A 25,271-nucleotide genomic window follows, 5' to 3' on the forward strand; every position below is an offset into this window, starting at 1 on the left:
AACATTTACAGGAAGATAAATACAATAGAGTTTATGAAAAGCTATACACAAAGACTGACAAGTAGCCAATGTGCAAAAGAAGACAAATCGTGCAAATAATAAAAATAAAGTAAATAAATAATACTGAGAGCTTGCATTGTTGAGTCCTTGAAAGTGAGTCCATAGGTTTTGGGTCAGTTCAGCATTCAGGTGAGTGAAGCTGTCCACACAGGCTCAAGAGCTTGATGGTAGTAGGGTAATAACCTCCTGAACTTGGTGAAGTGGTACCTAAGGCTCCTTCCGCCCGATGGTTGATGGAGATCCTTGCTGATGGGTGCTGCTTTTTCTGTGGCAGTGGCCCCTGTCAATGTGCTGGAAGAAGGGGAGGGTTTTGCTTGTGATGGACTGGGCTGGGCTTTTGATGTGTATATTCAATGTTTCACTCACATGGATTGTGTTTTGCTTGTCGTTTTGTAGGTCTGTCTAAATTCTTCCACAATGGAAGCTATTTGAGGAAAGATGCGGTGGCTTCAAGTATTCAAGAGATTAAAAAGATATTGCACTGGTTTGAGAGGCAAAGTAAGCTCTGTTTTTATGCAAGCTCCTTACTGTTTGTGTATGAGGGATCATCAGAGCTGAGAGCGACAGGTAACAAAGCTGACAAACCAGCAGCACCAAAGGGTATACGGAGAACTGGAGAGCTGATGGAATACAACAACAACATTCATGTGATGGACTCTACTGAGAACGGAATAGTAGAAGCCTCGGTTGGTCAAAGCCTCTCCAATATGTATGCACTTCACAGGAAGGGTTGTTTCCGTGCACACCAAAGTGTGGTCCCACTACAGCTGAAGAATACAGAACAAGACCATGGGATATGCAAGTGCTTAACTCTCATTCCACCTGGTCAGCCAAATGGCAATGAAATGAACCAATTGGAGAAAGATTTCATTCATGCATCGAGCATGGTTCCAGAGCCTCCAGAAGTTGCTGTAAGAATGATAGACTTTGCACATGTGTTTCCTAGCAACACAAAAGATGAAGAGTATATATATGGGCTGAAACACTTAATCAGTGTGTTACAAAATATGCTGGATGATTAATTTTTTAAAAAATATTGGTGGGTAGATTGTTGGCAAGCAAATAAATGCAGGGGAATTATATTGATTTCTGCACAAGTTTTGATCCATCATTTTGTGTTTATAATGTGATTCCAGGTGTACTGTTTGCTTCTTTCACTGTACAGTACTACTTGTGATTGATTTGATGTTTATAATAGCTCAGGAAAATTTATCAACTCATCATTGACAGCCGCTGAAACAGGGCCAGAAACCTGCAGAGGGCAGCTCACGCCTTGTAACTACTGACAAGGAAATTTATGAGTTCCCGCTGTTTGTAACAAACCCACAGACTTCAGTGATGATAATTGGTTTTTCGGATATGTAACCAACTGCCTGCCAATCCTAGGCATGGAACTTGTGCCTATGGAATATTCTATCTTCAGTGAAGACCAGGTTAGTCAGACTTTTGATTGTTTTGAGGATGTTGCTGCCACTTTTCTGAGATGTGTATTTTACTAGCCTTTTTTTACAGTTGAATTCTTGCAATTCGTATGAAATGTTTAATATAAAATGTCGGTTGTCTGATGCATTCAGCTGAAATCCATGGAGTATTGCGATGGCTTGTTAATTTATGAATGTAATGAAAGCTAATGCAAAATATCACCAGTGGGTGAGTCACCTGGTTACCCATTTGCAAAGATTTTCTGCTGTCTGGAGCAACACATGCATGTTAAACAGATATATTTTAAAGTGCTTTTCCTTTTTCTTAAGTCTATTGGTAGTCAAAACCTATGATGAGGGAGGAAAAGACAATACTTTGTGGTGCAGGCCATCCATCTACAGGCCTTCTGTTGAAGTTCAACTTGTAACATTAAAATACTCCACCAAAATTGTAATCAGTTGTAGTCCCAGTGCTTGTTTTTCTTCAAAATGAGCATGCTTTGACTTGTTCACAACCCCTTTTGTATGTGCTGGAAGTGCTTTATCTTGTTAATTATTTCCAAAGTTATTTTTTGAACACTCAGTTTACCAAGTTATTGATTCTGTTTCCTCAAGTTAGCCTCTGGGCTAACTTCGTTGGTATTATGTTGGTATTTACTTTTTATAAAACTGGTACAAAGGGAATTAGTGCATTTGGCCAACTGTGTGTGTAAGGATTTTCATTACATGAACACTAAACTTTGGGGATCAATAACTAATGGTCTCTTTACCATGTCTTTAAGTAAACAAGAAACTGCACTCACAAAAAAATATATGTACCAATAACTGACTTGTGACTCCAATAAGATAGCCCTCATCTTTACTAATCAGATGGCCTGTTTCATTTCAAATATTTGCAGTTGGATGGTGGGAAATATTTGATAAATTTTTACAAGATTAAAATAGCCAAATTCTTGACATGGGTCAAGATGTGTATTTCAGAATAACACATGGGCACTAAAATGCAAACTTTTTGTGTAATTCTTAAAAATGCACTAGATATTAAAATTTTGTGTTCCTTTCATTTATCATTTACATTTGCACAGACCAATATACTATCGAAATACTTTTAAAGATTTTTCAAATATTTTAATTTCTATTGCTTTGCCAGGTTCATAGGGTGAATTTTGTGACATTAAATGTGGAGTGAAATGTGGTAGAAGTGAGTAATGCATGTGGAAATTATGTTAGTCATTTAAATGTATTTATCGAATAATGTGTGCTTTTTCTAAAAACAAAGTTATTTCTGTAATATTTTTTAATTGTATACTATGCTTTTTTGTATGTTTGTTAACAGAAGTTTACATAATTCAGCTGTACATTTCTTATAGAACATATTACATCTCTTTGAATGATTGACTATTTATCCAGGCTTCAAAAAATTAATACTTTTAGTCTTAATTCTTTGATGTTATTCAATTATTTTCTTACCCAAGGTATAAAAAAAAAATTCTTAGAGTGTAACATTCCTCTGAACAAGAATGGGCATCCAGATTGAGTGGTGGGTGAAAGGTGAGAAAATGGAACTGCAGGGTATTTTTTGTGTAAAACATAATTTCAGTTATTTCTTTATCCAGTCATTTAAGTACAAGAAATGCTGCTACAAAATACTACATTGGGAATATGAAGTTTTATTCAATTTTTCTCTCATAATTTTGCTTGCTTTGCTACTGATTTTATTGTTTTTTTTTAATACCTTAATGTTGATTTCAGCCTCCCTTTCTTCTCACCTACCCCTCTGCCCCTCAAACTTCCTATTATACCAACCATTTCATTCTCCATTTGTAGTCAGGAATTGGACTTTGCTTGCTGTAAGTTTAATCAGAGGCTGGTGAGTTTTGAAGGCATCACCTTTGGATTGATCCTTTAGAAAAACCTGATGGACAAGCTTGGGTATTTGTTTATGAAAGGTCTTTTCTAATATCCTTTCAATTCTGTTTAAAATAAAGTATTCCTTGATTTAGTTACCTCATTTTTAAAATTGATTTTTTTATGACCTCCGCTTTAAAGCATAGCATAATTGCTTGAATACAATTTATTATAATAAAGAATTATGATTCCCAATGAACCTACATCTGATTGAATTATCAAGGGGATAGACGCGGAAGAAAGGCTTCACTTAGCCAACACCAGTATTAGCTGGAGAAGTTGGTATTTCCATTATACTTTTCTTATCCATAGGATTATATTCCATTCATTTAAGAATTTCAAATGATGCAATTTGTCATCTCATATTGATCTATTATGCGAGTAATATCACTGTATTTCTTTGTGTTTTGCTGTTCAGGGTCATATTGTTTAAAGCAAGTTTAAGAAGCATAGGAAATGTGTAATCAAGTGCCAGTAAACATTCTAATTCATTATCTTGAACAAAATTGTTTAAAGCCCTTGCACTTTGGGCTATAAATTTTATTGGAACCTAGCATATAATGCAACCAGTAAATTAACAAAACATATTTACAAATTACACCAAACAACTACTGAAATTTTACTTCTCTGCTGGATGGGGTATATTTTACATGAATGGGGATTTTGTAGCCCAACTTATATTTTATGTTGAAGATTATTAAGTATAATAGGATTCTGTGGATTGTTAGGATTTCAGTACAAATCTACATTCACTCACATGGTAATCTGGAAAAAAAAGATAGGTTTTCTTCCACCTGGCATCCCTGAGCCCAATATGTTTTTGTCCCCAGATCAAAGGTTTTTTGTAAAAACACTTGAACTCTCCATAGAAGCTGCAGTGAGAAAAACATCCAATGTAAAGCTGTTTGCCTTTTGCTACTGTTGCAGAAAACTTTAAATATTTGAACAGTTGTGATCATACGATGTTCATCAATGGCTTCTACTGTGCCAGAAATTCTGCATTTGCTATTCTCATATTCAGTTGGTGAAATGGTAGAAAGTCCTTACTGAGTGTGAACTATGCCACTTACAAAATCACCACCACTAAAATGTTCTGTGAGGTATTCCTTCAGTATCATTAATATTGAAGACAGTATTGAAATGTGCAGAATGGGATTTTTTTGGTATTCTCTCAAGATACCTTAGAAATTACTATTATAACAGGTATTTTGGAGAAAAAAGGATAATGTATGTATATTTCAATTGTTAAAAATAGTGTGTTTGGCAAGGTGAAACGTATGGCAATAACATGTAAAATGTAGATTATATGGCATCTTTTGACTGGCTGCATCATACAATGTTTGGCGTTTCATATTTAAAATACCTTACAGTTTCTTGTCTTTTGGTGAAATTATCAATAAGCCACATTCTCACAGACAATCTTGATTAAATTGGTCACTGTTCACATTAATCAATGCTTTTTGTACTATTTCATGTATGTGGCAACGTAATTTTTATCATTGTGTAAACCAATATTGAATACAAATGCAACTTTTTCCACACTGGCAAATAACACACTGAAGCTCCATTCAGTTTTCTTTATACTAAAAGAGGATTGAGGTGAAGTTCAGTTGTCATTTTCATTAGTGCTCACTTGTTGTTTGTATTGAAGCATGCTATCAAACGGAGATTGATGCTCAACCTGTTGTCTTCTGCAATGTACCAGAGAGCTGTGAAACAAGGCTGTTAACTTAAATTGGAGTGCAGCCTTGGTGGGATCTGTGGGTTTGAGAGCCAAGATGTGAGTGGCATCCTCTTCCTACAGTATTCGTAATAAAATGAGGAATCCATTGTCATGCGAAAAGAACAAAACTTTCTTCAATGTTGACTTATCAAAACTGGACACCTAAATTTGAACAGAGGACAATATACTCACCATTCTTTGTGAGAAAGATCATCTGTTGTATAAATTTCAAATTTTTTAAAACATCCAAATAAAATTTGTGTAAGTTTATGCAAAATTCATCATAATTCCTGGTTTATTTGGTAAAGAAAACACTTGTCTAAATACTTGGATAAATTATGACTTCTAACAGCAGCATTTAGAAATTTCAGATAAGTAAAATTTTAACTGCAGCAGAGTTGGGCCAACAAATAGTAACATTGCCCCCTTTTGTTAATGAGCGTGCACACAGACACTTTAGTATTATGGGAAATGATGCTGGAAATAAAATGAAAGTATCACAAAAGCAGCAAATGCACATTTATTTACTGTGGTTATTTATAATCAATCATACATAATGTATCTCAGTCTGACTAGTCTATCTTCTAATATATCTTTGTTTTGATTGTGAGTTATATGCATAACTTGTTTTGCTACATATGGAATGCAGGGGTAATTGCTGATGTAATGGGTGCTATTTTACAGAGGAATCAAACGTACTAACTGAAAGATTGCTTAATTTTGTAATTTAATATGAAAAGATATTTAGATAAATTACATAGCTGTATATTTGGCAGAAATGGAATTACTAATAAACTTTCTGTAAATAAGGTGTCTTGAATTTGTCATCTCTCGCACCCAGATGTTACAGGTACAAACAAATGGAAGAGTCACTTGAAAAGAATTCTACAGTAGCTATATCCTGGCCTTATGGTCATTGATTATCATTTTGCATAGGTTTATCCAAATCAGGTAGTTCCTTTTTCTTTTGTAATGTGAAATAAGTAGTATGATTGGTTGTCCATTGTATCAGATGATGACAGTGAAACCTGTGCAGGAGAGTTTTTAAAGCAGGAGAGCCATTGCACTGAGTTAAGTTCCACTCTCTCAACCTCAGAAGTCTGGGTCCAGGGGTACGAGTAGTTGTCACAACTGGGATTCGTCTTTGGTTGCAGTGGATGATTATATTTGCTTCTGTCCCTTGTCATGCCCTTCCCTCTCCACTAAGCGTTGCAGGATTGTCTTCCTGTCCATTATATCTCACTGTTAATAACAACTGCCCAGTTTGCCAGAGCTGACTTCACGTGTTAGGGCAGGCATATCCCTTTCTCAATGGGGTATGAAGCCTGATGGCTACCCTCACCTATTTGACTAAAGCCCACCTGTCGAAGTGGTGTACCAGGTTGTGGCCACTGTCACATGCATACAGCTAACTGGAGCCACAGGTGAGAGCTGTGTGTTTGATGTGGACTAAAGGTGAGTGAGCTGCCCCAGAATGGACATGGCCAGCCCCTCCACCAGAGGTGCTACCCCTCCCTGGACATCTATACACCCCAGGAAGAAGTATGATACCAATGGTTAAGTGACAGTGAATGATCATTTTATTTGTATATTGTGAACAACTGGTTGTGATAGATATTATTTTGTTGTGCATATACTGCTGTGGTTTCCACAATTTGGAATATTTCCATAAACAAGCCAAAGTTGTGTGACTATACCAAGAACTCGGAAAAATTCTTCCAATAGTTTTCTTAAATTCTTTTGCTTGCCTGATCAATCATGATCGATCCAATTTGCTTGTGCATCAGCTTTTTAAATGGGCGGTATACAGCTTTACACATTGGTCTTTTTGCCACAAGATTTGTTTCCTCTTAAATATTTTAAAATTTCAATCTACCTGACTGGCAGACCACAGTATTTACGGCTTCAGAGCTGTGTGTCAGATATGGCTATGAGTAGCACTGGGGCCCCACAGGGGACTGAATTGGCTCCCTTCCTGTTTACCCTGTATACCTTGGATCTTAGATACAATACTGAGTCATGTTATTTGCAGAAATTTTCTGATGACTCAGCAATAGTTGGGTGCATAAAGGGAGGATGGGAGGATGAATACAGAGCACTGGTGGAGGACTTTGTTGAATGGTGCAAGCTGAATCATCTGCAGCTCAACTTTAGTAAGACAAAGGGGATGGTGATGGACTTAAGGAAGACTAAGCCTGCACTGCTCCCTGTTATTATTGATGGTGAAGATGTGGACGTGTGAGGACCACAAGTACCTGGGGGTGCACCTGGATGACAGACTTGAGTGGAGCACCATCACAGAGGCTGTGTACAAAAAGGGCCAGAGTCACCTCTACTTCCTGAGGAGACTGGAGTATGCAGGCCTCTCCTTCACATGTTCTACCAGTCTGTTACCGCTGGTACAATCTTCTTTGTGGTGGTGTGCTGGGGCAATGACGTTAACACGGGTGATGTCAACAGGTTCAATAAGCTGAATAGAAATGCTGGCTGTGTACAGGAGTCAAACTGGACACGCCAGAGATTGAGTAACAAATGACCCTCCAGAAAATCCTGGCAACTCCAGACAATGTTTCTCACCCTCTACATGCCACCCTGGCTGAACAGAGGAGCATTTTCAGTAATAGACTAAGACAACCGCGCTGCTTCAAAGAGCGCTATATGAGGTCATTCTTACCCTTGGCCATTAGGCTCTATAATGAGTCAACCTATATCCGGAGAAGCGATGACCAGGTTAGATTATGGTAAATTATTTTTTATTCTCTCTACTTGTCTTCTAATACTTATAGCTGTGCACTTGTAATGCTACTGTGACACTGTAATTTCCTTTGGGATCAATAAACTATCTGTTTATCAATTTGAACAAAATAATCATCAGAGATTGAGAATCTGAAGTCACTTGATGTCCTCAAAACCACAGCTTGATTTTTCAATATTTAAATCTGCATGGCCATCAATATGTTATATTTGTATTAGCTGAAAGTATTTTGCATTTTTAAAAAGCATATGTTATCTCAAGTGAAATTCCATCACACTGAGAATTTAACTGATTACTTTCTCCCTATGCATAGTAAAGTGTTTAAGGAATGTCATGTTAATACTTAAAAGATCGTTTGACACCCAGCCATGTAAGACTTTAGCTCAGGCAAGCAAAGACTTGATCAAAAGGTTAAATTTTAATAAGTGTCATCAAAGGTTTAGAATGGAAATTGCAGAGCTGAGGATCTATTGCAGTTCGGGGCATGGCTACTAGAGACAAAGGCACAAAAGGCTAGAATTACAGAAATTGAGACTTGCAAGGCTGAAAGCGTAGGAGACGTAATGCCATGGAATGACTTCAGAACAAGGTCAGTGTCAAACATGACATGATGCCAGTGAATAGTCTGCTTCAGCTTCATAGTGGCCAAAGAGGCAAGGATCAGGATATGTAGATTATGAAGGGACTGAAAAGAATGAGAGACAGACAGGAGTTTGTGTGGTCGAGAATGAGACTCCAGCATGGTGTGTGGCCTCCCACGTGCTGGGGTCCAGGTTGTCTCAGAGCAATTGCAGAATATTCTTAAGGGCCAGGGTGAGCTGCTAGAGGTCATGGTGCACATTGGCACCAATTTCATAGGCAGAAAGAGAGAAGGGGTTCTGCATAGTGAGTAATGTATTGGGAATTGGGAAAGAGATTGAAAAACAGGACCTCCAAGATAGTAATCTCTGGATTACTCCAAGTGTCATGTACTAGTCAGGACAGGAATAGGATGATAGCACAGAATAATGAATGGCTGAGGAAGTGGTGCAGGGTTTCAGTTTTTTGGATAGTTGGAACATTTTCTAGGCAGGTGTGACCTGTACAAGAGGGTCAAGTTGCACCTCAACTGGAGTGGAACCAATATCCTGGCCAGGAGGGTTATTAGTGCTACTTGGGTGGGTTAAAACTATTTTTTGGGGGGGGGGGGGGTGGGGGGTGTTGGGAAGCAGACAACCAGATAATGGATTTTGAAAAGAAGAAAAAGGAAAAATTTGTAAAGCTTAGGAAGCTAGATTCAAACAGCCCTTGACCATAAAGAAGCTGAAAAGAACTCAATGGAATTAGGAAAGCTAGGAGGGTTCTGGAAAAGTCCTTGGCAAGAAAGATGAAAGAGAATCCCATGGCATTTTATACACACATCAAGAGCACGATGTTAATGAGTAAGAGGATAGGAAAAAGGGAGGAACAGTTGCTTGGATGCAGAGGATGTGGGTGAGGTTGTTAATACTTTACATCAATATTTAGTAGGAAGGACATCAAGTATTGGGAAATCAGCATTGAGCATATTGATATGCCAGGGCACTTCGAAGTAAAAGAGAAGTTAGGGTTGGATCTCTTAAAGAACATAAAGGTGGATAGGCCTCCAGGGCCTGATGGTATATATCCACGGTTGTTGAGTGAGGCAAGGGAAGAGATTGCTGGGGCCTTGACCAATATTTTCATGTCCTCTCTAGTCACAGGTGAGGTCCTGGATGAATGGCAAGTAGCTAATATTACTCCATTATTCAAGATGTCCTTCAAACCTCAGCTTGTAAAATCTTTATTTTTCTATATTCAAATTTGTATAGTCACCAATATGTTGCATAGTGATCTTACATGCTGACATGAGACTCACTGGAAACTAGACCAGTGAGTCTCATATCAGTGATAGGGAAACCACTGGAGAGAATTTTTAGGGATTGGGTTTAAGAGCATTTGGAAAAGTATAGCTTAATTAGGGAGAGTCAGCATGACCTTGTGCAGGGCAAGCTTTGTCTTACTAACTTAATTGTTTATTTTTGATGCAGTGATGAGGGCAATTAATGCATGTAGGGATGTGGATGATGCTTACAATGTTTTAGTAAGGCATTTGATAAGGTGCCTCTTGGGAGTCTCATCCAGAAGATTAAGATGCATGAGATCCATGGTGAATTAACAGTTTGGATTCAGAACTGGCTTGCCCAGAGAAGACAGAAGGGATTTATTATAGTTTGCGATTTGTGATTAGTGGTGTTCTACAGGGGTCTGTACTGGGACTTCTGTTTGTGATGCATATAAATAACCTGGATGAAAATGTAGATGGGTGGGTTAGTAAGTTTGCAGATGATATATAAAGCTTGGTGGTGCTATGGATAGCATAGAAGACTGGCAAAGAATACAATGGGATATAGAGCATTTGCAGATATGGGTGGAGAAATAGCAGATGGAGATTAACAATATCAAATGTTGCATCTTGGTAGGTCAAATGCAAAGAGGCAGCATATTGATAAGGGCAAGATTCTTAACAGCATTGATGAGCAGAGGGATTTTAGGGCCCAATTTCAAAGCTCCATGAAAGTAGTTACACAGGTTGATGTGATGGTTAAGAAGGCATATAGCATGCTTGCCTTTATTAGTTGAAGTATTGAATTCAAAAAAGTCAGGAAGTTATGTTGCAGCCTTTTCCACTTAGATTAAGACACAATTTTGGCATACAAGTGAAAACCGCTTTTTACTGGGTGTCTCTAGAAATACAAACAAGAACACCTCCAGATGCTGGAAATCCAAGCAACACATGCAAAGTGCTGGAGGAACTCAGCAGTCCAGACAGTATCTATGGAAAAAGTACGTCGATGTTCCGGGCTGAAACCTTCAGCAAGACTGAAGGAGAAAAAGATGAGTAGATTTAAAAGGTGGTGGAGGGGAGAGAGAAACACAAGGTGATAGGTGAAACAGGGAGAGGGAGGGATGAAGTAAAGAGCAGGGAAGTTGATTGGTGAAAGAGATACAGGGCTGGAGAAGGGGGAATCTGATAGGAGAGGAGAGAAGGCCATGGAAGAAAGAAGAGGGGGAAGGAGCACCAGAGGGAGGTGATGGACAGGGAAGGAGATGAGGTGAGAGAGGCGATGGGGAATGGCGAAGTGGGGTGCAATACCAGAAGTTTGAAAAATGGATGTTCCTGCCATCAGGTTGGAGGTTACCCAGAGGGAATATAAGATATTATTTCTCCAACCTGAGTGTGGCCTCAACACGACAGTAGAGGAGGCCATAGATTGACATATCTGAATGGGAATGGGAAGTGGAATTAAAATGAGTGGCTACTGGGAGATCCTGCTTCTTCTGGCACACGGAGATTAGGTGCTCAGTGGAGGGTCTCCCAATCTACGATGGGTCTCACCGATACATAGGAGGCTGCACCTGGAGCACTGGACACAGTATATGACCCCAACAGTCTCACAGATGAAGAATCACATCACCTGAAAGGACTGGGGCCCTGAATGGTAGTGAGGGAGGACACCTGTATGCTCCGTCCGCCAGAAGAAGCGGGATCTCCCAATGGCCACCCATTTTAATTCCACTTCCCTTTCCTGTTCCTTATATTCTGCCTGGGTAGCCTCCAACCTGATGACATGAGCATCAATTTCTTAAACTTACAGTAATGCACCTCCCCCATTCCCCATCCCCTTTTCCCTCTCTCACTTTATCTCCTTCCCTGTCCGTCACCTCCCTTTGGTACTCCTCCCCCTTCTTTCTTTCATGGCCTTCTGTCCACTGCTATCAAACTTCTCCTCCAGCACTGTATCTCTTTCACCATCCAACTTCTCAGCTCTTTACTTCATCCCTCCCCCTCCTGGTTTCATCTATTATCTTGTGTTTCTCTCTTTCCCCTCCCCAACCTTTTAAATCTGCTCCTCATTTTTTTTCTCCAGTCCTGCCATAGGGTTTCGGCCTGAAACGTCGACTGTACTTTTTTTCATGGAGTTCCTCCGCCATTTTGTGTGTCTCTGGAAATGCAGCTTGTTAGCCCCTTGATAATAGCCACTGGATTCTGCAGCGAGAAGCCCACTTTTCTCAACTTCGTACGTCTAGGGTGTATACGACTGGTCCCACCAAATCGTGAAGTTGGGATGTCTCGCCCATCCAAACCTGGTTTGTGTGAATGCTGTGTGATTTACCGCCCCCAACAAGAAATAACAAATTGTACACTGCATACGATTAATAATTAATATTTATATTTAATGTTAACTTAAACAGTTAGTAAAGGAAAGAAAGAAAAAACCAAAAAAGGCCCATTATATTTAAACAGTCACATGTGCACGGTGGAGCTGAAATCTTGAACTTGTCCATAACTCGCATGCTGGACACTCAGTCTGCGTGAAAGCACACACCACCTTCCAAAGATCGCTGGAATTCCATCCTGAACAGATGGTTTCTTCTGCAGGAGTATTGGTCCTTCCCCCTCAAAGCCATTCATCTTCTCAAAGCACCTTGTGCAACATCTTCCCTCCTGTCTGCTCCCAGCTCCCAGCAAACACAGACCTCTCCACCCTGCATTCTCTAGAACCTTCTTCCAATTCTACGACACCACATCCCTAAATTGAAGTCAAAGCTTTCTGCCTCAGCTCAAACCCAAACAAGCTGAAAGCAGCACAGACTACTCTTACAGAGCTGCTAAAATGAAATAACTGGCATAGCAGTAAAAAACTTAACCAGAGCATTACACAGATGAATATGGGTGTTTAATTTTGATCAACATTTTTACAGTCATACTCAATCTCGAATGCAACTACTATTTGACCATTGCTTCGTTACTGAATTAAAATTTAGAAATAAACTCAGTGGTCACTTTATTAGGTACAGGAGTAGAACCCGATGTGGTTCTTTTGCTGCTGTAGTCCATCCGCTTCCATGTTCGAAGTGTTGTACATTCTGCATACTACCACTGTAACACATGGTTATTTGAGATTCTGTCATGTTTCTTTCAGCTTAAACGAGTTTGGCAATTCTCTGAACTCTCTCATTAACCAGGTGCTTTTCCCCACAGAACTACCACTCTCTGGAATGTTGTTGTATTTTTCTCACCATTCTCTGTAAACTCTAGAGACTTGTGTGTGAAAATCTCAGGAGCCCAGCAGTTTCTGAGATACCCAAACCACCCCATCTGACATTGACAATCATTCCATGGTCAAGGTCACTCAAATGACATTTTCTCCCCATCCTGATGTTTGGTCTGAACAACAACTGAATTCGACCATATCTTCATGCTTTAATGCATTGATTTGCTGCCATGTGATTGGCTGATTGGATATTTGCATTGATAAGCAGGTGTGCCTAATAAAGTGACCACTAAATGCATGTTCGAGAGCTGTATTTGATACAAAATAAGGAGAAAGTTTGTGTGATTATTCCGGAATGCAACAATTAAATGAAAATCTTAGTCTTCACTGTGGTGTAGAGACAATAAATACAGGACAAGGAATTACTTAAAGTTGATTATGTTCCACATGTTATCCATTTGAGTTACTCCTTAAACAATGCTGAGTGACCGATTAATGGGAATTAACAACAGTGATGATGCATTTTATTACAGGCCAACAGTAAAAGTGCAGTCACTGGTAAACTGACAGCACCTCCTGCTGCCCATGAAATCTACTCATAGTTATTGAGCCATCTTTGATCACTCTTCCCTCCTTTTCATTTAACGAGCTGCCAGCTGCAAACTAAGAAATTGTGAATTTCTATAGCTGTGATGAGATCGAGCTGGCTGAGCAGCTAATTATGTTTGAAAAAAAATCTTTCTGACTGGAAATAGGAAAGCAATTTTTGATTAACTTTTCAAACATCAAAAACGTATGCAGGATTAGGCCACATTACCACTTGAACCTGCTGTTTGTTCAGTGGAGTCAGAATCGGGTTTATTAACACTTAATATGTTGTGAAATTTGTTTTTTTTGTAGCAAAGTACATAAAAGTACTATGAATACTGAAATAAACAGTGCAAAAGGCAAATAGCAAGGAAGTATTTATGCGTTCATGCACTGTTTAGAAATCTGATGGAGATGAAAAAGCTGGTCCTAAAACATTGAATGTACATCTTGAAACTCCTGTACTCTTTGGGACAGTAGTAACATGAAGAGAGCATATCCTGAATGGTGAGAGTCTTTAATGAAGATGAATCTCAGAGTTGTATTCTGTGTACACACTGAACCTTTGACTACAGCTGTGAGAGGTTGAAGATGTCCTTGAACACTCCAGTCATGGTTGGTCCTATCAGATCACTGTGATCTCTGATCCCCTTAATGTTCAAACACATTTTGATTTTCGCCTTGAGTGCACTTAACAACGGAACATTACCAGTCTTCTGAGGTGGTGAATTTCAAAAGTTTTGACTTTATACGTAAAGAAATTTCTCATTTCAGTCATGATTGGCTTACCAATCTACTCTTCATTGAGGAAATCTTTAAATGGTGTTGCCTGAAAAAGGCAGCATCCATCATTAAGGATCCCCACCACACAGGTCATGCCTTCACATTACTAACATCAGGGAGGAAGTACAGGAACCTGAAGGCACACAATGTTTTAGGAACTATTTTTTCCCCTCTGCTATCAGATTTCTGAATAGTCCATGAACAACAACAACAACAACAATGTCATCACACACACACACACACACACAAATATGTTCATCTCAATAAGATAATTTTGCACTCTTCAAAAAACAAGCATAGCTCAAGCTTCAATTATGTTATGCGTTATGTGGGTCAGCCTCCCCATCTCAGGAATCAATCCCATAGTTCTTCACTGCATTGACACTATGGGGAACTATAGTTTCACTTGGGTCTGTAACTCCAAGGCCAGCATATCCTGTCCTCTATATGGAAGTCCCATGACCAATATATGCAAAGGGCTAAGCAAGGATTAGAGTGGTTGGTTTATCATTGCCAAGTGTTTGAGATATCATCCATAAGCTAGTATTACATGATTGTTTGAATAATATAGAAATAGACATTTTCCCGTCAGGCAGAGATACCGAAGACCGAACACATGTACCACCAGGCTCAAGGACAGCTTCTATACCTCTCATAAGACTATTAAATATCTCCTAGTATGATAGGATGGACTCCTGATCCTGCAATCTTCCTCACTATGACCTTGCACCTTATTGTCTGTCTACACTTTCTCTGTAGCTACAACACATTTTGCATTCTTTATCAGTTTCCTTTGTACTACATCAATGCACTGTTGAAATGATTTGGATAGCATGCTAAGCAAGCTTTTCATGGTACCTTGGTACATGTGACAATAATAAACCAATTCTAATTCCAGAATGGGAATTCTAATGGAACACACATCCTAATGTGGGTGTGCAATTACTGGCTCCCTTTATGAATTTGAAAGGCTTCTTATAATAATCTGTATCAATTGAAATTCTTGAAATGATAGCTAATATAAAATGACTTTATAAAAGGAAACTACATTAGCTAATATTTTTAATGAATAGTAAGCCATTGAGCTCATTCTGTCTGTGCAGACTCTCCAATGAGTTGGCTAACTAGTTCCAGTCTCTATTCCTCTGATCCTATGATTTTCTTCAAATATATATTTAACTATTTGTTAACAGGTTTGCTTCCATCACTTGTTAGTGTATTCTAAGCCATAAAATGCTATCAAAAATATATTCTCATCTCCCTTGTGAATGTATTTAATCTATTATTTGCTTCCACTTAAATCATCTTACCTCAGTGATTTCTGAGTGTAACTTTTAAAATTCTCAGCATAAACTAAGAACATTGCTTTGAATAATTTTCCTGTTTAATCACTGAAGCACTTGGAAATTCCCAATACATGGCAGAACCACAAGTTATAATTAGACCGATCAATGTAGCTTTTGGTCAATTTATCCTCAGTCACTTTCACTTACCATTATTGACAAGATAAATCAAACATTGCAGACTAACTTAGATCTTGCAAATGGATGTGGGCAATCATTGATTTGTCTTCACATGACTGAATAGATATATTGTATTTATTTTAAAATATAGCCATCAGACTATTTGCATGGCACTTTGAAGTGAGAATTGCCTATACCCTTTGTGAAGATTAACCCCTCCTTGTCCAGTTAATGACGTATTTGTTGCATCAAAATATTGAATCTTTTGCCCCATTATCTTAATGATCCAACATACAACTAGTCTTTATATTTGTCAGTCAATAGAGTATTTTAGCTTTCAGTAACTCTACTTGCAACATGCTTGACAACACTGCCAAGATAGATGTGATGGATCGCAGCTGTCTTCCAAACTTACCCTGATCTTTCATGTAATTATGTTCCTTCAGCAATGGCTCAGGTGGAAATGTTCCAGCTTCTGAGTTGTAATGTGGAGTACAAAATCTGGGCTGACAGTACTGAGAGGATGCTGCCATCTTTTCAATTAGGTAGGAAAATTGAGGCACTCTCATAGCTAGGGTCTGAGAAGTTCTATGGCAACACGTCAAAATCAGGTGACTTCTCTTCTGTGTTCTGGCTAATGCTTTAAATTGCCTGTCTTCCTCACCAATTAGATTGTTCACAAATTCTGTTCTTTCAAATCCTTTCAAAAATGGAATGTGCTGAAGCTCAGCTACCAATGTGCCTAACTTCCCTCTCTGTCCCTTGTTTTCACCGCTGGGTTTGATCAACCTGAGCTGGACACTTCTTGTAATGGTCCTTCAACTTACGCCAGTTGTGGCTGGAGTACCAAGCATAGCCTCAGTCATATAAATGTTCAAAACATTTCAAAATGGAAGTTAAGGTTATGTTTTTTGTTTGGGAGGGGGGCACAGTAGCAGAGTGGCTAAAATAATCAGGTCTTCCCTCAGCCTCCACCACTCCAGAAAACAACCCAAGTTTGTCCAACCTCTCCTTATAGCATGTCTTCAAATTCAGGCAGCATCCTGGTAAACTTTGCCCACTTTCCAAAGTCTCCACATCTTTCCTGTAATGGAGTGAATTGCACACAATACTCTAAGTGCAACCTAATAATGTTTTTATATAGCTGTAACATGTTCCTTTCTCTTCTAGTCTAAGGCCTAAGAAATGAAGGCAAGCATTGCCGTATACCTTCTTTATCACTTGTGTGCCCACTTTCAGGGAGCAATGGACATGACTTTCTTTCCTGTCACAGCTGCCACATGTTCTCTGTGGCAGAGTGGAGGGCATTCTAAAGTAGCATATCTCCCTGTTGAATGTATTTTCGCCAGGTGTTTCTATTGAGTGCAATGTTGAATTCCTTCAGGATGATTTTGATGTTAACTTTAAGTGTTTGACCCACCAGGGGCTCGCTGATATTTTTTCAACTGGTCATAAAGAATCTTTTTGGGGAGACATGAGTCAGGCATCCAGACGGCATGGCTTATCTCTCAGAGTTGGTGCTGCTTTATTGTGGTGGAGATGCTGTTCACGTTGGCCTCTTCCAATACGCTGATGCACTAACATCTTTCATAAAGATCATTGGTGTTATTGTTCCAGGACTTTCGGGTGCCTACTGTCTATAGTCCATGATGCAGCTCCATACAGAAATGTTGGAAGGACAACTGCTCTATAAACCAAAAGTTTTGTTCGGATCTGTAGGTTGCAGTCTTCAAAGACTCTTTTCCTTAATCTTGCATAGGCTCCATTACTCAGTCAGTGGTTGATCTCTGCATTGATGTCTGCTTCTCAGGAGAGAATGCTGCCAAGGTATGCCTCCTGTATCTTTTGATAGCCTGATACATTCACCACTCCACCAATCTTTGTGTCATCTGCCTGACCTGATAGTCAGGAAGGTGGCCTACAGAGAAGAAGTCATCTCTCTGACACAATGGTGTCAAGAAAACAACCTCTCCCTCAATGTCACAAAAACAAAGGAGCTGGTTGTGGATTACAGGAGGAATGGAGATGGGCTAACCCCTATTGACATCAATGGATCTAGGGTTGAGAGGGTAAACAGCTTCAAGTTCCTCGGCATCCATATCACCGAGGACCTCACGTGGTCTGTACACACTAGTTGTGTGGTGAAAAAGGCACAACAGTGCCTCTTTCACCTCAGACGGTTGAGGAAGTTTGGTATGGGCCCCCAAATCCTAAGAGCTTTCTACAAGGGCACGATTGAGAGCATCCTGACTGGCTGCATCACTGCCTGGAATGTGAACTGAACCTCCCTTAATTACAGGACTCTGCAGAGAGTGATATGGACAGCCCAGCTCATCTGTAGTTGTGAACTTCCAGTGATTCAGGACATTTGCAAGGACGGGTGTGTATAAAGGGCCCCTAGGATCATTGAGACCCTAGTCATCCCAAGCACAATCTATTCCAGCTGCTACCATCTGGGAAATGGTACCACAGCATAAAAGCCAGGACCACTAGCCTCCAGGACTGCTTCTTCCACCAGGCCATCAGACTGATTAACTCATGCTGATTTGAGTGTACTCTATATTGCGTTGACTGTTCTATTTATTATAAATTACTATGATTGCATGTGGCACATTTAGATGGAGATGGAACATAAAGATTTTTACTCCTCATGTATGTGAAGGATGTAAGAAATAAATTCAATTCAATTCAATTCTACATTTTTATCCAAGTTACTTATGTACATCACAAACAATAGAGGCCCCATGCAGCTACCTATGGAACATCACGTTACGGACCTCCAACCAGAATAACACCTTGCCACCACTTCTCACATTGAAACATTGTTGCTTGGGAACCCATGCATTGCTTGGATTTGTTGCTGCTTTCCTACATTTTTTCCATTAGATATGCATTAAAAGTACTTTATTAGGTACTTATTAAGTACCTTAAGTTCTTTAAATGTGTTAGAAATTTGTTGCTTCAAACGTATCAAAACCTTTTGTGTGTGCTGCTGAAGATTTCCAACATGTGTAGAATCTCATCTCCAATCACAGAAAGAATGTGCAAATTCAACTCAATTGGCAGCAGAACAGAAATGGCTAATACAACAGGAGGTAATTCTAAGGTGATTGGAGGTGAAATATAGGGGGATGTCAGAGGCAAGTTATTTTTATACAGAGAGTGGAGAGTACATAGGACTCCATGCCAGGCATGGTGGTAAAGACAGACACACTAGGAGCTCTTAAGGACTATGCAATAGATAAATGGAGGGCTATGGGGAAGGGATGGTTAGATTGATCTTAGAGTAGGTCAATAGATCAGCGCAACATCATGGGCTAAAGGGCCTTTACTGTGTTGTACTGTTCTGTGTTTTAAGTTCAAAAACGACGACCAATTTGACTAAAGCTATGGTTCTGCAAGCAGTATACCTATGCATAAATGTGTTTTTCAGCAAGGCAATGACCCAAGCATAAAGCCAAAGCTTCACAGGAATGGCTTGAAAACAACAAAGTTAATGTTGGAGTGGCCAAGTCAGAGTCCAGACCTCAATCCAACTGAAAATTTGCGGCTGGACTTGAAAAGAGCTGTTCATTCATGATCCCCATGCAGTCTGACAGAGCCTGAGCAGTTTTGTAGAGAATGTGGAAAAATTGCAGTGTCCAGATGTGCAAAGCGGATAGAGACCTATCTACACAGACTCAAGGCTGTAATTTCTGCCAAAGGTACATCTTCTATTTACTAACTTGAAGAGATGTGAATACTTATGCAACCAATCATTTTGTAATTAATTTATATCACTTTGTAGAGATCTGTTTTCTCTTTGACATAGAAGAATCTTTTTCTGTTGGTCAATACCAAAAAAGCCAATTAAATCCACTGTGATTCGATGTTGTAAAACAATAAAACATGAAAACTTCCAAAGGAGGGTGAATACTTTTTATAGGTACTGTATAATTATTGATAATATATAACATACATAAATAAGATATCTATATATGGTATTTAATATACTTATTTTGGACAACATATAAAATAAATAAGTAGTGCAAAAAGCAAGCAAAAATATTGAGGTTTTCATGAGTTCATGAAATCTGATGGCAGAAGGGAAGAAGCTGTACCTATGATGTTGAGTGATTCTAAAATATCAAGGTCCTTTACCTCCTCCCTGATGGTAGCAATGAGATAGGGACATCTCTGGTGCTGGTGGTGCTTCATGATGTTGCCTTCTTGAGACATCACCTTTCAAAGGCGTCCTTCATTGTCGATGGTGGGCAGGCTAGTAGCCATGAAGGAGCCGGCTGTGTTTACAACCCACTGTAGCTTTTTCCAATCCTGTGCAGTGGTCTCTTGGTAACAGATGGTGATGCAACTAGTTAGCATACTCTCCATGGTACATCTGTAGAAATTTGTTTTTCTCATATTGAACAACTTTTTTTTAACCCTCATTCTTCTTCCAAATAAAATAGATAAGTAGTTGGATGTGTAGAGTTCCAAACTGTGCCTGTTCATGGGCATGTGTAACATTTCTCATTCTACACCTTCCACTAATAAACTATTACCTCTTTTGCTAATAAATTTATTGACTGAAACAGTAACTCTGTTGCTCTTTTGATAGACGCTGCCTGACTTGCTATGTATTTCCAGCATTTTATGATTTTGATTCAAATTTTGGTTTTCAATGAATAATCAATCAGTTCACACTCAACACTTCAGGTATACACTCTCCACTTATTGATAATTGGAATATTCTTCCAAATATTCAGTAAAGCAAAAGACCTGAAATTATTCAATTAAGAACTAAAGAGAGGTTGAAATGTGACCATTCTGGATAGATATTTCTCTCATCCCAGAAACTGATCTGATGTTTCTGGAAAGTATCATTAAGCCAGGCTTACTTATTTAAAATTCTGCAGTATTGCAATGAAAGTTTATTTAAAATATAGCACAAGCTCCTCCAAGAAACTAGTGAGATCAGTTTTAAAAGTAATTGGTAATTTCTTCATTATTGTCACATAACCAAGGTAGAGTAGTGTAATTAGTGCATTCTGTCCATTCAGATAATTTCATTCCAACACTTTATCGAAGAATTACAAAGAAAAACAATGCAGAATAGGGTGTTATAGAGAGGGTGTAGTGCAGGCAAGCAAGGTGTAAGTCATAATGAGGTTGATTGTGAGGCCAAGAGCCCATTTTTATCATTCTAGAGGAAAGTTCAGTAGTCTTATGACAGGGGGATATAGAAACAGACCTTAAACCTTGTGGAATATGCTTTCAAGCTTTTGTGTCTTGTAATGATTGTAATTTTGCAGAAGTTACAAATTCGCTTGAACCTCCTCTCTTCATATTTCCTCATTAAAAGGATACTTCTGATATCAGAGCACAATACTTGCTGAAGCTTTGATGCTAATTAATATTATTAAGAGTATTCAGCATAATTCCATGATTTTTGTTCAACTGCATATGCTAATTTACCTCACAGTTAATTTCTACCCTGTTGCATGCATTAAACGGCTGCCGAGAATGAAGAAAAAGGAACATGAATAGTGAGGGTAATTATTTGCAATTGATTTCCTTAAAATCCTCATGGCTTGTCCTTGAGATGATTCATATTTGTGTTTTCATTCTCCTTGGTCCAATTGTGTTTTCAATTCTGCACACATTCTCTTTTTGTGATAAGTCGTTCAAAAGTACATTTTAAAAGGCCTTATAGATAGTCTGCTCACTCACTGGCTGGACATTCAGTCTTCAAAGCTGCTTTAGCTAATCAAAAAACTGTAATCAGAAATGTTCCTGGAAGGATATTGGTGAGTTCAGGCCCCTAATTCAAATCCAATGATTTTTTCCTGCACTTTGAGTTATTTTAACATTCTCAGAAATTAGGTACTCTTGAAAAAGAAATATAATTTTTCATCAATGAGCTCATCCTTCATAGCTCAATTTGGAAGTAATCTGCCCCTTTTTGCCTTTGTATAATTTCCATTCTTTTGCCTACTATTGTCAGGCTAATGAGTCTAGAATCTCAGGTGATTTGTTTACTAGCTTTGAGATTTATATAATCTCAAAATCTCAAACATATCACTATGGTGAGGTAAGCTGTTCTACAACTTTCATTATTTCACATTTTTATTGTTTTACTCTCGAGAGTTTTAGATTTTGGTTTTGTTGCAGTGATTACTACATTTTAAGTCAAAGTCATTTTTGTTTCCCCTAGAAAACTTCCAGTAAAATTTGTATGAATTTATTTTAGCATGCCTCTTTGACTTCTGTATGCTGAGTTCCCTTCTGTGCTTTTGCTAAATTTGGCAATATCACTTACCAGTCTCAGTTTTGAATATGAAGGATACTAAAGCTGGGGACTTGTTAGATCCAAGTCTGTGTAGTATTATCCTTTTGGAGATTAACAAAAAACGCATACTGTGTCAGACACTGATTTTTGCTTTGCATTCCTTTGTTCTGATTCTGCTAACTAATTTATGTCAATAAATTCGCAGTCTACAGTATATTGGCCAAATGGAGCTCAAGGCTAGACTGTCTTTACACCTCCTTATTTCTTCATTTGTATTCAATGTAGGTGTTTTATTACACCTAAGGAATCCAAGGAGTATAAGGAGTAGATAGATAAATACATACATAGGAGATATGAATTAGAACAGGGTTTTTTTTTAGAGCTGGGTGTATAGTTGGGTTGTAGATTTTACTTGTTTCTTTCACTACCTTGCAAATTAAAGCCACGGTACTTACTGTGAAGACTATATTAAAAATATATATATTTTGAAAGCATCATCACTTTACAAAATTTTTTTAACTTGTGCAAAAGTCATAGGCATAAGTAAAAAAATTCTGTAAAGGAAGATGCTTTCAAAAATAATGAAAAGTTTCTAAATTGCAAATAAAACCATAAAGAGCAGTAAACAGTAAAAAAATACCTAAATCATCAATGTTTGGTATGACAACCCTTTTAAAAACTGCATTAGTTCTCTTAGGTACACTGTCATGCAGTTTTATATGAAAAATGGCGGATAGTTTGTTCCAAGTATCTTGGAAAACCTGCCACAGTTCTTCTGTAGACCTTGGCTATCTTGTTTGCTTTTGTCTCTCTAGGTAGTCCCAGACAGCCTCAAAGATGTTGAGATCACGGCTCTGTTCTTTATGAGTTGTTCCAAGTAAGCAGCTTCCCCAATTAACTGATTAGCCCAGTTAACTGGAATACAGTTTATATATATAAATTATTGTAACATAGTAAGCTTTTTTATGTGTTGTACTGCACTGCTGCTGCAAAGCAGCAAATTTCACTACATACTGTGTGACAGTGATAATAAACCTGTTTCTGACTTTGATTCTGAATTATCATCAATAAATACAGTGTCCATGCTTTTCCACCATTTAATCATTCTAATGTCTGCTTCCTTAGTTTGTACCCATCGTCTGCTCTGAACTGAGCCATGGTATGGGAATCTCAACTTCATTATTTCTTGCTGCTTCATAATTCTGCAGCTCGAGGATCTCAAGCCACTGCTTTTTGCTTTCTTCCATTCCAACTGATTATTTCCTTTACTACATGGATTTATTCAATGCTTTTTGTTCTTTCTCAGCTCCAAGCCCTGCTTATCTATAATTAGAAGTCTTATCTCCTTAATTCAAGTGAATTTCAGTTCCTTCATTCATTGTAATAGTTGCTTCTTCTGATTCTGCCTAGTTAAATGTCGTCCATATTTCTCATAACAGTGTAGCTTAACTTAGAAATGGCTGTTGATCATTATTGTTTGTAAATCTAATTGGATATGACCAATAGTGTCCAGCTTCAATTTAATTAAATCTATATTTCTATCCAGAATGCACATTTCCTTCAGTTTCTGCCCCACAACCTTTGAAACTTTAGAGCTGCTTCTTCATAAAATATTTTCAGACTTACAAAACAACTTTAAGCCGACTGTATGTACCTTAAGGGCAGCACTTATCAAAGAGAGAACTGTGCTGTTGCTGTTAGTGTGATCCACAGTCCTTTGCACCAGCTATTCCACCAAAAAGAAAATCACATTCAAAACTCATGCCAAGCTATGCCCTCTGAGCATGTACCTGTTTCCATGTTTTTAAAGGACTAATTAAAAGCGATTTAAGCCTGAGATTGCCTTGGGTAAAGCTGTAGTTTACTGCTGTCGCCTCCAACAGGGACTGAAGAATGCAAATTGCTGAAGATTCCTATATGGTTAACAACTGCAGTTGATGTCATTAAAGCAGCAACAAATTTCACCAGTAACTAATACTGTATATCATGCTGTGCTAAGTGGTACCCTAGAGGTATCTGTATGATCTGTCACCAACTGGTTGCATCATTGGCATGAAATGCCTCACCAAAGTTCCTCTGTACATGCGAGAGCCTGGCTTGGAGGAAAGAATTCCACTTTATGGGAGACAATTATTTTTAATGCTGGGCATGACAATGATGATGACGTGACCAGCACTGACTGCACCAAGAATTGATGTTAAGTCATTATAGTCAAGAAAGCAAACTAAATAATTTTGATGATAGAAGATCCCATGGCACCATTCAGCACATATTTTCTCTGTGTCTTGGCAAGTATTTGTTCCTCAACCAGCTTTAGTAAAACAGACTACTGCATGTCTTCACAGTGCTTTTTTTGTGGGAATAAGGTATGCAAGTGTTTTCGGCTGAAACGTGTTTCAGATGTCCTGAGTTTGGCCTGGGGTGGCACAGTAGCAAAGTGCTTAGCATAATCCCAATAGAGCACCAGCAACACTGGTTCAATTCCCGCTGCTCTCTGTTAGGAATAGTACGTTCTTCCCGCGACCAAGTAGGTTTGCTTCGGGTACTCTGATTTCCTCCTACATCCCAAAAGTATATGGGTTAGTAGGTTAATTGGTTACATGGGAGAGACTGGGCTTGTGGGCTTGTTGGACTGGAAAGGCTGTTACTATGTTGTATCTCTAAATAAATAAAATAAATTGTGGAAAGGAGTTAGTGCAAATCCTTACCATCTTCTCATTAAAGATTGAGACGCAGTTTCTACCATAGTTATAACCAGAGATGAAGGATGCTGGTAGTCTATTTCCACTGTGTCACTTAAAAAATTAATGGAGAGATAAAGAACTGTCCATAAAAAAGGCCTTCTTTTCCACATCTCTAATCTCCTGCTTTCCCCTCTCACCTGGATTCATCTTTCACCTGCCTGCGCCACCGCCTCTCCCGCTCCTATGTTTTTTTTGACCTAGCTTCTGCCCGCTTCCTTTCCAGTCCTGATGAAGGGTCTCAGCCCGAAACATCAACTGTCCATTTTCCTTCACAGATGCTGCCTGACTTGTCAAGTTCCTTCAGGATTTTGCGAGTGTTGATCCAGATCTCCAGCCTCTGTCGTATCACTTGTGTATCCATGAAAAAGCTGCTGTTTCTTTTTATACAGGCAAGTGAACTGGAACCATGCTTTGATAAATTGGTGCTTTCAGGGAGATAAATCACACTCATGATCCTGATGAAGTGTGTCAGCCTGAAACGTCAACTGTTTAATCCCCTCC

At 38.7% G+C, this 25,271-nt stretch overlaps 1 protein-coding gene across 3 annotated transcripts in view; it reads left to right on the forward strand.

Annotated features, from left to right (window-relative positions):
* Positions 1-25,271, forward strand: part of ipmkb (inositol polyphosphate multikinase b) — a 262,387-nt gene that overhangs the window by 117,950 nt on the left and 119,166 nt on the right. Inside the window, exons 6-7 of one of the 3 annotated variants that reach the window (XR_009507441.1) lie at positions 457-1,493; positions 25,046-25,144. Coding sequence is in view for 1 of the 3 variants with exons in the window: in XM_059947428.1 (XP_059803411.1) it covers positions 457-1,082 (626 nt within the window). In the remaining 2 variants the exon portion in view is untranslated. Of the gene's footprint in view, positions 1-456; positions 5,913-25,045; positions 25,145-25,271 lie in introns of those variants that run through there. The other 2 variants (XR_009507440.1, XM_059947428.1) reach the window with 2 other exon arrangements.

The sequence above is a fragment of the Hypanus sabinus genome, chromosome 22, assembly GCF_030144855.1.
Source record: "Hypanus sabinus isolate sHypSab1 chromosome 22, sHypSab1.hap1, whole genome shotgun sequence".
In the NCBI taxonomy this organism is placed as follows: Eukaryota; Metazoa; Chordata; class Chondrichthyes; order Myliobatiformes; family Dasyatidae; genus Hypanus; species Hypanus sabinus.